This window comes from Sceloporus undulatus, chromosome 2 (assembly GCF_019175285.1).
Source record: "Sceloporus undulatus isolate JIND9_A2432 ecotype Alabama chromosome 2, SceUnd_v1.1, whole genome shotgun sequence".
NCBI classification, from domain to species: domain Eukaryota; kingdom Metazoa; phylum Chordata; class Lepidosauria; order Squamata; family Phrynosomatidae; genus Sceloporus; species Sceloporus undulatus.
The window spans coordinates 246,858,904-246,871,867 of NC_056523.1; the positions used below are offsets into that span (position 1 = coordinate 246,858,904).

Genomic DNA, 12,964 nt, shown 5'->3' on the forward strand with positions numbered 1-12,964 from the left:
TTAAAAATCAAGCAGGTGAAGCAGAACTTCACCAGGAAAACTTCTACTTTTCCGATGAATTTCCCTCACTACAAAATCTTTTCATATGAATGCTTTCTCATTTAGTCACAATATAAAACTTAATTAGGGATAATGGAACTAGTGTTAGAAACAGTTAAAAATGACTTGACTATCTATATTTAAGGAACTAACTTTTGCTCAGTTTTTGATGAACTAGCAACAGAAAAGACTGCATGTACCACACTTTACGGGGCAAAGTCTTTGTTTCTAATGTTTCGAGCTGGTGTATATTCATAAAAAGTGAATAAGTTTACTTTAGCTATGGAGCTAACCATTTTAATCTAAGCAAAAATTATAAACAGGAATATAAATTGGGGGAAAAATTCTGAAGAACTACAGCCACTAAAATGTCAGTGCAATTTTAACAGCAGGTAAAAATTGAAGTATTGACATCACTCAATGGCCATTAGCCACACTGTTAACATTATTCATCTGAAAAAAGTTGTGATCTTTTAGTTTCTGATGTTCTGGCAATTCTAGGGTTTTCTCAGCTTCTTCAATGTCACCTTTAATAGCTGCTATGAGTGCATCTGCAGAAGGGGGGGAGAGAAAAGAAATGAAGATTATTTCACAGGCTTTTCTGAATAAAACATGTACTGTATATACTAAATTATAAACTGACTTTATATATAATATGAGGGCAGATTTTTGGGCCAAAATTATGGATTTTGATATGACCCATGGATAAATTGAAGATAAAACATAGGAGAATATAACAAAGAATGTGAAGAATGAAGCAAAGGAAAATGATGCCAAAGAACTTGCAAAATTCCAGCAGGCTTAACTATTTGTGCTCACACTAAAAGGCAAGTGTTTCTTTTAGGTGCTCCAAGGGCAGACTAAACTATTGCATTTTGCCACTGTACTCAGAGAAGAAAATGGTTCCTTTTTTGATAAGTGTTAAAGTACAGTACTGAAATTACCTTCTGGGTAAGTCCACCCAGGTTTTTGGGGTCAATTTTCAAACCAAAATTTCTAGACTTATACATGAGTATATACAGTAATGATGGTAAAAGCTTGCTCCAACAGTGGCACAGGTAAGCCACCAAATAAGGAGAGAAACATGAAACTGGTTCAAACATTACACAACCAAGCCTGAAGCTCTCATGCCCTCATCACAATAAACATAGTTTGTCATTATACCCAAACTGAGTGAATTATGGTCTGAAAGCACAAGATTTAACCACCTTGCTAAAGCTGACACCAATTTCTGAGCCAGGCATGTCATGGAGGCTTCTGGCTGAACAGCAGTACCACTGAAGTGAAACCAATTGGTTACCATCTAACCCTGGGAACTGGGGCAGGGGAAGACTTCATGGCTATGAAATGTGTATAGGCTAGAGAAAAGATAGTTAGTTGCCATGTTCAAAACAGTACACATTTTAACCCATGTTCTTAGGAAACATACTCCTGCTACAGGTCATAAAGGTACAATACAGGAAGTATGCCCACAGAAGTAGGAAAGAGTTCGTCCAAGATACATTCTAAGATGACCAAACAATGAAGGAAATATTCTTATTTATTACTTTGGCCTGTTACAGACAGCCAAAATAAAGCTGCTTCGAGTCACAGTGGAGGTATGGTGTTTCAATGATGCATGTGTCCTAAGAGTCCAGAAGCCACGCCAAAGCCACGCTCCAGTCCTTAGGGCTGGAGCATGGCTTTGGTGCGACTTCTGGACTCTTAGGACGCATGCATCATTGAAATACCATACCTCCACTGTGGCTCAAAGCAGCTTTATTTTGACTGTCTGTAACAGGCCTTTGTCACCAAAAGTGTATGTGTATCCACTTAATTTTCCTACAGAGTGTGTCCTCTCCAACATATGGGGCTAGGAAGATGTTAATTATAAGGAGGGAGGTGACTTTTTGCCATTTCTGCTGAGCCTGTTGCATACAGGTTTCCTGGAGTGTGGGTCTGTGATTTCCAAGAGGCACTATGATTACAAACTTTCTATGCCAAAGATATTTTTAGGTTTAAAGAAACTGATACTAAAAAGCAGCTTAATGTCATTTGGAAATCTAATCTTCTTCCAAAAACATTAATTGTGATTTGGAAACAAGACTCTCTGGGAGACCAGGGTTTAAATTTCCATTCAATCACAGAAACCCACTGGATGATCTTGGACAAGTTACATTCTCTCACTCATAAGGGAAGACAACTGCAAACCTCCTCTAAAAAATTCTTACCAAGAAACCTACATGATAGGATTGACATATGTGGAAGTTGACTTGAAGGCATGTAACAATAACAACTTTAATGGCACTAGTCCCCTTGTCAGCAGCGAAGATCAAGAAGTTTGTATAACCCCTTGTTTTTAGTATTCATGGCAAAATACATTTACCAGGTGAACACAAAGACAGGACAATAGTATACAACTGCCCCCTTAAAAGACTTAAGAGGCGAGTGGTGTGAAAGATCTCGTTTTGTGCAACATACACAAAATACATACACCACGTTGGTCCAAAACATCTGGAGGACCAAAGATTGAGAACCAATGCCAAAGAATAATGATATTTGAGGACTAAGATATGATACTTTGCTGAAAGATTTGTCAAAAGGTACAGAAGACTTACCTAAAGAATCAAAGTTTTTTTCTGGTCGTATATATCCAACAATGATTATACTAAGTATTTCTCCATAGAAGTCTTCATTGAATGTGTGAATGATGTGTGTTTCCTAGGACAACAAATATTTTAATTGAATACTCAAATCATGAACACTGTACATTAATGTAGTAACATAAAACAATGCATTGAAAACTTTTTCAGCACACAAATGGGAAGCCTTAGACTTGCTACGCCTTTCTAATGGCTTCTTTTGTAACTCCCCCAATACAGCTTTGCCAATTTGACCACTTTTCTGTATTTGCCATCTTTTTCTAATCCCATGGTGTTTAACCAAACAGAACTGAAATCAGTGCAGAGTAACACCTGCTAAAAATCTGATTTGAAGGGAAGTGCTTTCTCACCTTATGTGCGTTACACAGTTTCAGTCAACTGATTCTGATTAAACATGTGCACATATGAATATTTGCAGCAAGATGTTCAATATGTATCTGTATATATCCATGAGTTATTTACTTATTTAGAATTCCCACCATAGCTTTCAGAGCAAAGGGTTCTATCAACCCTGAGATCTTTACCCCAATTTCCTAATTTAAATGAAAGTGTAAACTTCCAGCATTTTAGCTATCATCAAGAATCTTCTGTAGGAAACCAGATAAATTATTTAAAAGTTTAAGAGGAAAAGTAGATGGCATTTTCCCATATTATTGGGGGAAAATCCAACTTCTGTGATTTCAGAATATGGCGGTATAGCCCTGGTAGCACAGTGGTTAAATGATGGTACTACAGCCACTCACTCACAAACCACAAACTTGTGAATTCAATCTCACCCAGGGGCTCAGGGTCGACTCAGCCTTGCATCTTCCCAAGGTTGCTAAAATGAATACTCAGCTTGTTGGGGGCAATTTGCTTACAGCTGTAAACTGTTTAGAGATTGCTCAATGTGGTATGAAGTAGTATATAAATGAAGATGCTATTGCTCGCTATTGCTAGACCAAGGATTTAGAGTTCTAGAATAATTTAATCTCGAAACATTCTTACCACAGATTTCTTAACATTCTTGTAATATGGATTCCAGCCTATACTCAATACCATTTTATGAACATCTCCATTTCCAACACACGCCCATCCATAGTAAATGCCAGTAGCGATATCAGATGGGAAGCTATCAACCACCTCCTCAGAAAAGTTAGCTGAAAAATATAAGGAAAAGTTTATACAAAGCATAATAAAAATAAATATATTAAAATATTTCACACAACATGCAAAAAAATTTTTAAACAGGAAGCTTGTGGTCTGTTCAGATTGCTATAAAATCCTATTTTGACAGAACATTACTAGAATTCAGATTAAGTCAGACTAACCTAAACTTAAATAGTGTAATACTATTTAAATCAAAGTTGTATGTCCATTTTTTTAAAAAAGAAAATCTTCTATTTACAAAATAAATGAGAATTGTTTTTAGAAAAAATAGTTTGCTGATGAAAAACTAAATAAAATGCAATTAAATAAAATGTTATACTATAACACACACACACCCAAAAAATCTGTAACATTCTTGTAATATGGATTCCAGCCTATACTCAAGACCATTTTATGAACATCTCCACTTCCAACACAAGCCCAAAAGTAACACAAATTACTTTTGGGTTATAGTGTTATAAACTCAGACATAAATTTGTTTTACTCTTCACGGGCATGTTATGGACGTACTAAAATCTAGGAAACTTGTTTGAAGACAATGGCTACAATCCACCAGAGTTTAGAATTAAGAATTGAAATCTAATGTGTAATACAGCCTTCATTAACCAGGTGACATCCCGGTATATTGATCACCTACTGCTGGTTAGGAATTATGAGCTGTAGTCCAACATATCTGGTGTGCCACAGACAGGGCAATGGGGAAGAAGGTTGAGGCAGAGCTGCGGTGCATGGTGGAGATGCCACCCAGGGCCCGGAGGAAGGCGAGGGTGAGCGAGAGGGAGGGAGGTAAAAGGCCAGGAGCGAGGAGGCAGAAGCTGGGGCTGGTGGCCTCTTTGGATTTGTTTAAAAGCCGCTGCTCAACGTCAGACCAACCACACAGGTGCACTCGAGGGAGGGCTCCCTGGCTGGGCAAAGGACGCTTCTTAGCTGCTCTAACTGAGAGTTCCTCCATGGCAGAATGGGGTTGGACTGGATGGCCCTCCTTGGGGTCTCTTCCAACTCTATGATTCTGTATCTTCAAAGCTAGGGAAAGGGAAAGCTAGGAAAACCCATGAAGTTTGATTAGCAGTCTTGGGTCTAGTCACTAGCTATTAGCCAAATCTAGCCTGTCAGTATGTTGGGAAGATTTTTTTAAAAAAAATACACAACTAAATTATAATTTCACTGCAGTCTAGAATTGAATTTCAGTTGCAAAACCAACCTACTGCCTTCGTCTGAGAGCATGTGATTTGCCCAAAGTCAAACAGTGGGCTTCATGGCCAAACTGCGAATCTGTCGCCTTCAAAAACATTAGCAGCAAGCCCAAAGCACTGTTTTGATGGACTTTTTCTGTTCTCTCAAGCATCAAATGTCTCAGCCTCTCCCTTTGCAAAAGCTCATTATTCATTAAGAGGAATCACTTGTGGTTAAGTTGTTTTTCTTAAGAGATAACATGAATGATTTCATGTTTGGAATGTGCCCTTTGCTGCTAACAAATATGCAATGGAGAAGGCTGGTTGGGGTCAGTGCATGTGTTTAAGTACATTGTAGCCAGCAAGCATTTTAGACTCCCATCACTGGCACAAAAAACATGTCCATTGTCATGTGTGAAAGCACCATTGCTTTACAAATCCCCCCCCCCCCCCCAATACACTGAGAATCAACTGGGATGACTTCCGAAGTATGCAAAGGGATCTTGCAGCAACTTTGAGACTAACTGAAAGATTGGTAGCATGAGCTTCCATAGACTTGAGGCAACATCAACAGATGCTAAATGTTCATGCTACCAGCTTTTTTCTTTTGTTGCTGTTGTGTGCCCTAGGGTGACCCCAAAAGTGAACTTTAAGATGAATGCCAAACCCCCTTTGAAGAAACCTGCCAAGAAAACCCCGTGATAGATGAACCTATCACAGGGTTTTCTTGGCAGGTGTCTTCAAAGGGGGTTTGCCATCGCCAACCTCTGAGGATGAGAGAGTGTAACTTGCCCAAGGTCTACATCTCAAAAGTACAACAATATCCCTTTGCATACTGATTTTCCAGACTAACACGGCTAGGTCTTTGAATTCTGCTATACAGCAAACAGACAAAAAAGGCTCCAGGTTTATTGTGGCACCAACCTTTGAGTAGTTCTGCATTTCAGAGTCAAACATGGGGAGCACACCCTCTTTAGCTGAAGTGCTGAAAGAGAGCTTCTTGTATAAAGTTCTAAGACATAGCTGGGTTAGCCTGGGAATTCAGTATGCAAAAGGATCTTGTAGCACCTTTGAGACTAACTGAAAGATAGAAGTTGGTAGCATGAACTTTCATAGACTTGAACCTATTTCCTCAGACGCATTTGGTGGAGCTGAAAGCCTATACAGCAGTCTGCTACACCTATATAGCAGTCTGTGTGTGAGAATGTCCATAGGAATGGAAAACTCGGTGGGTGTGGAAATGAGGTATCATGTTCAGTTTTAAGGAAAGGGGACAAGGGAAGGATGTTGTCTAAAGCCACAGTTAGCAGATAAACCATAACCATAGGATTGAGTCTACAAAAGCTCATGCTACCAACTTCTTTCCTCTGAGGTCCAGTTTGAGACCACTTTAACTACCCAGGCTCATTGCTAGGGAATCCTGGGAACTGTAGTTTATTGAGCTCTCTGACACAAAACTACAGGTCCAAGAATTCCCTAGTACTGAGCCAGAGCAGTTAAAGAGGTCTCAAACAGGATTATTTCTGCAGTGTGTTTTGAACTTAAGTAGATTCCTTTGCATCTTATATAAAGGCCTCTAACCTTATTTTCTGGGCTATTTTTTTTCAGAGAGGAAGAATCAGTGTAAATGAGAATAAATAAGATGCTGAAAAGATAAGGGGAGGAAAAAGAAGTGAGTCCGGCTGATACCCTCCATCCATGAAAGGGGAAACGCAGACGGAGCAGGGGAACCAGGACAAGATACTGCAAAATGGAGGACATTCAAGAAATATATAGAGCATTACAAAATAAAAGGTAAAAACACTCAAATAAATGTAAATCCATGCTTCTTAGCTGTGCTCAAAATGGAGAACATTCCAAAATTGCTCCTGACACAAGGCTGAAATGTAGGACATGTCCTGGAATCCTAAGGTGACCCTACCACAGGGTTTTCTTGGCATGTTTCTTCAGATGGGGTTTGTCACTGCCATCCTCTGAGGCTGAGAGTATGACTTGCTCAAGGTCACACAGAGGGTTTCCACGGCCGAATGGTGATTCAAACCCTATAAGGTGCCATTTGAAAATATCTGCATTTTAAAGTATTTTTGTTTCAACATACCCGTATGGGTACATTTTTAAGTTATGTATAATCTCCTCACAAGATATAGAAAACGCCAAGAACGAATATGGGAAACTTATTTTAAAGGGAGCAAAGTTTCAATGTGAACTCGAAGGCTTTCATGGCCAGCATCCACAGATTTTTGTGGGGGTTTTTGGCCTATGTTCTAGAAGAGTTTATTCCTGATGTTTATTCTCTGGAAACACCAGCCACAGTTGCTGGCTAAACGTCAGCAATAAACTCTTCTAGAACATGGCCTCATAGCCCGAAAAACCCACAAAAATCTATGAACAGACATCACACGGATGCCACGGTCGCTGCAAAATGGAGGACGTTCAAGAAAAATGTGGGGGATTACAAAACAAAAAGGTAAAAACACTCATAATATAAATGTAAATCCATGCTTCTTAGCTGTGCTGGAAACGGAGGACATTTTGGAATTCCTCCTGGGCAGAAGACTGAAATGGAAGACATTATTATTATTATTATATTTATAAAGCACTGTAAATTTACACAGTGCTGTACACAAAATACGATAAAATAAAATAAAGTGTGGTAGAATGGTTAAAATTCACAATTTTACTAATGCTCAGGAGCTGAAGGTTATAATGCTGCCATGTACTAAGAGCAAAGGTCGACATTCAAAGCCATGTAAAATTATCTGTTCTGGAATGTAAACGATTTGGAAATGGCTCCTAATTTATAATCCCAACCCAAATAAAAGGAAGTACTGCATAAACAGTTTGAGGACAGTGAACCAAAACATACAGATAAAAAGACTGATTGATGGCTACCCCACTAGATAGTGACGTAGGTGAGATGTAATAAGTGAACAGCCAATGAAAATACGAGAGTGTAAATGTTTAATTCAGTATAACCAATGAAATGTGGTTTCTAGTTTTCTTTGTTCAAAGTACTATAAAAACTGGGTTCACTTTGAATTCGGGGTCCCAGTAATTTGGATGAATCTCTTACGGGGAACAGCGCTGCAGCTAAATAAGCCATGTTTTCTTTCCAATCATGGCTCCTTGGTCTCCCTGCTGATTTCTGGTTAATATTCTGGGTTTAAAATAATCAATAATCGATAACAAATGGACCTTCTGTTGGTGTACGTTCTAGAAAACAGAATATAGAATACATGGCCTGGAAAAGAAGGTACAATCCCCAGCTCAGCCATGGAAACCCATTGGGTGACCTTGACCAAGTCACACTCTCTCAACCTCAGATGATACTGCTTTTTATTATGTTACTAGTATTTTGAAATGGCCCTTGGGCTACTCAATAAATTGTATTGTATTGTATTGGCAAAGGCAAACCTCCTCTGGACAAACCTTGCCAAGAAAGACAGAATGATAGAGCGGCCTTAGGCTTGGGGTCACCATACATCAGAAACAACAGGAAGGCACAAAACGACAACCCCATGATAGGCTTCCCAGAGGCTGACATGTGTTTCCAGTGCCTACGTGACTTCTTCGCCCGGGGAGGGGCAGGTCTGTCTTCACTGCCAAGGAGGACAAAATGGAGGACACCCAAGAAAAGATAATAATAATAATAATAATAATAATAATAATAATAATTGTATTTATACCCCACCTCTCCAATGAGACCGAAGCGGCTAACAACATTAATATACAATGTCCCAGAATGTCCCACCCACCCACCATAAATAATAACAATAATAATATTTGTATTATATTTAAATTATTAATATTTATTAATATTTATTATTAATAATAATAAATTAATTATTAGTTAATAAATAGTAACTGTGAATAACAACAACAATAAAACAAAAATACCATTCAGGTTATTTAAAAAACTGTTATTATAATTATTATTATTTTAAAATACTATTTTATAAAATTATTTTTATTTATTTATTTTTAAAAAATCAGTCACAAAAGATATAAATATTAAAATGGTGTTTCTTAGTCATGCTTTTAAAATGGAGGAGGAATGGGAAAGGAGGACGTGCGCGGTCCACCTGGGAGCCCTCTTGTCCGCCTTGAACCCTCCCCTTCCTCCTCCTCCGGAGACACTCACCGGTGGGGATGCCCAGCTCCTTGGAGCCCCGGCCGAAGCCCCTGACCACCTCCCCCCGGCAGAAGTAGGGCAGGTGCTTCATGGTAGGAAGGCGCAGGACAGCAAAGGAGGCACGTCTGCTCGCCTGAAGATCAGGAGGCGAAATGGCCAGAAAACCCTCGAGGCAACCAGCCCCCGCCGCCACGCACGATGCGCGCGCAACTAACCCCCTCACGCGCTCAGTTAGATCCCCCGCAGTTGCCGGCACGGAAGAGGCGGGGCTTAGCGTTGCGTCATAGGAAGAGGGGGCGGGGCGAAAGTGTTGGCGCCGCTCCCTCTCTGAGCGCAGTAGGCGGGGGAGAGAGGAAGGAGTGCGCATGCGTCTGCGGGGCGAGCGTTCCTTCTCCACTACGCAGCCAGTGAGCAGGAGAAAGAGACGGAGGGAGAAGGAGTGCGCATGCGCCTGCTTCTCCCCTAGCCCAAGAGTCTTCCTTGTGGGAAGGAGGGGGGGGAGTCAAGAGGCTTATAAATTATTGTTGTTGTTGTTATTTATGGTGGGTGGGGTTCTGGGACATTGTGTATTTTATTGACTTTATTTAATGTTGTTAGCCGCCTGGATCTCATTGGAGAGGCGGAGTATAAATAAATTTATTGTTATTATTATTAGTAGTAGTATCATCTTTTCTTGGAGAGTTCAGTCCAAAACGCACTGAAGAAATACAGTAATCCACTCTCAGACTGCTTTAACTGCCCTGCCTCAGTGCTAGGGATTCTGGGAACTAGTTTTGTGAGACATTGAGCCTTTCTCTCTCTCTCTCTGACAGAGCTCTGGTGCAACAATAAACTAAATTTCCCAGGATTCCCTAGCAGTGTCCTCTGTTTTGCAGTGCCTTGTCTTCCTTTGCAATTAGGATATCTGATTGCCCTGGTCAGATGCCACCATTCTTTGGCAGAGAAGACCAAAGGCCTCGTAAACCTACAAATCCCAGGATTCCATAGGATGGCAGTGCAGCACTTAAAAGTGGTGCCAAACAGCATCATTTCTATGGTGTTGATGCACCCCAGGAAACAGTTTGTGGCCAAGAAGGGGCAGTAATACTGTCCTCACCCCTGGGATATTGCGTGGGAAAGATTGGTGGTCCCTTACATTAATCCAGTGAAGGAGCACTGCCCTTGTTTCCAAACATACAACAGTCCAAGGGGAAGGGTGCCCTCAGGGACCAGTAGTTCAGGGGCGCATGGGTCAGTACCTTGACCTTGTGTGTTCTTGTGTGCACCAGACACAACTTCTCAGCCAAACTTACAATACAAATTGGGGGGGGGGGTAGTTACTATTGCAGCACAGATATTGGTGACTTTTTCTGACACCAACAGATGGTAACAGATTGTTCTTCTTTTTAACTGCTGTCAAATTGACTTCAGCGTATGGCAACCCCTTGAATGAGAGTCCTCTATGTACCCCTATCATCAGCTACCCTCCTCAGGTCTTGCAGACTCAGGGCTGCACTTTCCTTGGCTGAATCTGTCCATCTGAGATATGATCTTCCTCTTTTCCTACTGCCTTCTGCCTTACCAAGCACTGTTGTCTTTTCTAGTGAATCATGCCTTCTCCTGATATGTCCAAAGTACAACAGTCATAGGTCTACAAAGCCTAAATCCCCTGAATGTACCAGATCCTGTCTATTTTAGAAGCTAAGCAGGATGGACAGAGAGTATCAGGTGCTACAAGATTTATTTCAGAGGAAGGAAATGACAGCTGGTATTTGCAAAGTACAAGGGTAGCTTTAGTTGCATCATAATTTCAATTGCAGGGACATCATGTGTCCATTCCAGTGAATGGACAAATCTGGAAATTAGGGCCACCTTCTTCCACTGACAATTTCAATTGCTCTCCTCTGAGGCTGAGAGAGTGTGACTTGCTCAAGGTCACCAAGTAGGTTTCTATGACCAAGTGAGAATTCAAAGATATATTCGTGTTAGTCTGTAGAATCGGTATGTAGAGAGATTTTGTGGCACCTTTGAGACTAACTGAAAGAAAGAAATTGGCAGCATGACCTTTCCTAGTCTTTAGTCTACTTCCTCCACCAAATGCATCTGAGGAAGTAGACTGAAGTCCACAAAAGCTCATGCTGCCAATTTCTTTCAGTTAGTCTCAAAGGTGCTACAAGACCTCTCTATGACCAAGTAAGGATTTGAACCCTGGTCTCCAGAATCCTAATCCAACATTCAAACCACTATACTATGCTGCCTCTCATAAGAACATATTATTAACTAAAGAATGCCTCTGTTAAAGCCATGCCTGTTAACAGTACAGTATGTTGAATCAAAAGGCCTTTTTTGGGCTATTTTCCCGTTTTCTTTAAAAAAACAAAAACCCCCCCCCCCCCAGTTGAATCATATGCCATGCTTGGCCCAGGGCCAGATCTTCCAAGACTACGCAATGTGGAGTGATGATTGCCAGGTGTGCAAGGTCACAACCTTGGACCAGGCATGCAGGCGATGTAGGACTTTCGCATTTTGTTGGCTGCTTGCCATTGGTGTCATGTGGTCTGAAATGCTCTCTTGTATAAAGAAGGCTTGGCACAGAGCTTCAGGCTTAACCAGCCATGACTCAGGGTTTTCTCTGTGTTTCTCTAGCTGTGCTCTTTGGGTTTATCACTTTTCTATGTACATTAGCATTTAGGAGTGTTTTCAGCCCCATTCTACTGATTTTTCTGCAATTAATACATGGCATGCCTGTATTAAAAGGTGCTCTTATTCCTGTTGCGCTAGTGAGAGAAGCAGTACTTGCTGAACTTCTCACCAATACGTAGACTATTTTTTAAAGCTACACATTTTTAAATGCATAAGTTAAGTCCACATTAGAATTTATTAGTCAGACGCCACTTATATATACATATTCATGACTGTATATGAGCTGCGGAGACATTCAGTGTATGTCTATTTCAATTATTAAACCACTCATTCTCCCTCTTTCTCTCTCTCCTTCTCATATACATATGTACTGTATATAATTTTCTTTCCAGTTTTTAGTGAAGCATCAGAAAAGTGAGATTTTTGTCTTAAGAATTGCATAATGTTTCCTTTACCTTACTCTGTCATGACAAGGATAAGTGGCCAATACTGTTTGTATTGTAACATTTAGCATTATTTTTGATAACTGACTGTATGTATTTATAGAAGGAGGTGAGATCAGGAAATGTGTAAGGCCTATACAAGTGTATAACATAAATGTATACAGGATATATAAAACCTGTATAAAACAAAACAAAGATCAACTACTTATTAATAGCGACACAGAAAGAACAGTTTTAAAAGTCCTTAAGGCTTGATGTGTACAATACACAATAAGTGTGATCTTTACTTAATTTTAAGTTTGTTTGTTTTTTAATTTGCAGTTCGTTCCTCTGCTGATGCTTTTGCGTTCTTCTTTCCTGCACCAAAGAAGCTGAGCTCTTTCTCAAGGCACACCTGTATTTGTGAATGCTTTCCTTCAGAATATTGATCGCCAGCATTGCTGACTTTGTCCACCCAGAATAGAAAGAAGGAGATCTCCATCCCAGTTGTGTTAGTTCACTCTGCATGAGACACAGAGTCACTTGTGTGACAACGCATTGATCATAACTGTAACATGCCACATAAGAATGTGAAACTTACATAAGATACATCTGGGTATTGTTTTTGCAATAGATTACAACAGCCATCCCTTTGAAACTTAGCTAAATTCTTGTTCCTAATTTATCTACTGTATTTTCAAATTCTCTAATATTATTCAAGCCATTTTTCTAAGCCTGGTACCCTCTATATGTGTTAGACTACATCGCCCATCATTGTCAGCCAGC

At 40.1% G+C, this 12,964-nt stretch overlaps 1 protein-coding gene across 1 annotated transcript; it reads right to left on the reverse strand.

Moving 5' to 3' along the window:
• Positions 1-403: 403 nt before the first annotated feature.
• Positions 404-9,370, reverse strand: RFK (riboflavin kinase). Its single transcript, XM_042455160.1, has 4 exons — positions 9,144-9,370; positions 3,669-3,820; positions 2,637-2,739; positions 404-590 (listed from the first exon to the last, which is right to left on the reverse strand). The coding sequence occupies exons 1-4, from the start codon at positions 9,223-9,225 to the stop codon at positions 457-459; spliced, it is 471 nt and encodes a 156-aa protein (XP_042311094.1). The 5' UTR covers positions 9,226-9,370; the 3' UTR covers positions 404-456.
• Positions 9,371-12,964: the final 3,594 nt, after the last annotated feature.

Coding starts and splice junctions, on each gene's coding strand:
- RFK (XM_042455160.1), bottom strand. CDS start 9,225: ATGAAGCACCTGCCCTACTTCTGCCGGGGGGAGGTGGTCAGGGGCTTC. Junction 3,821..9,143: donor GGAGCTGGGCATCCCCACCG/GTGAGTGTCTCC, acceptor TATATTTTTCAG/CTAACTTTTCTGAGGAGGTG. Junction 591..2,636: donor AAAAAACTTTGATTCTTTAG/GTAAGTCTTCTG, acceptor CCCCTTCTGCAG/ATGCACTCATAGCAGCTATT.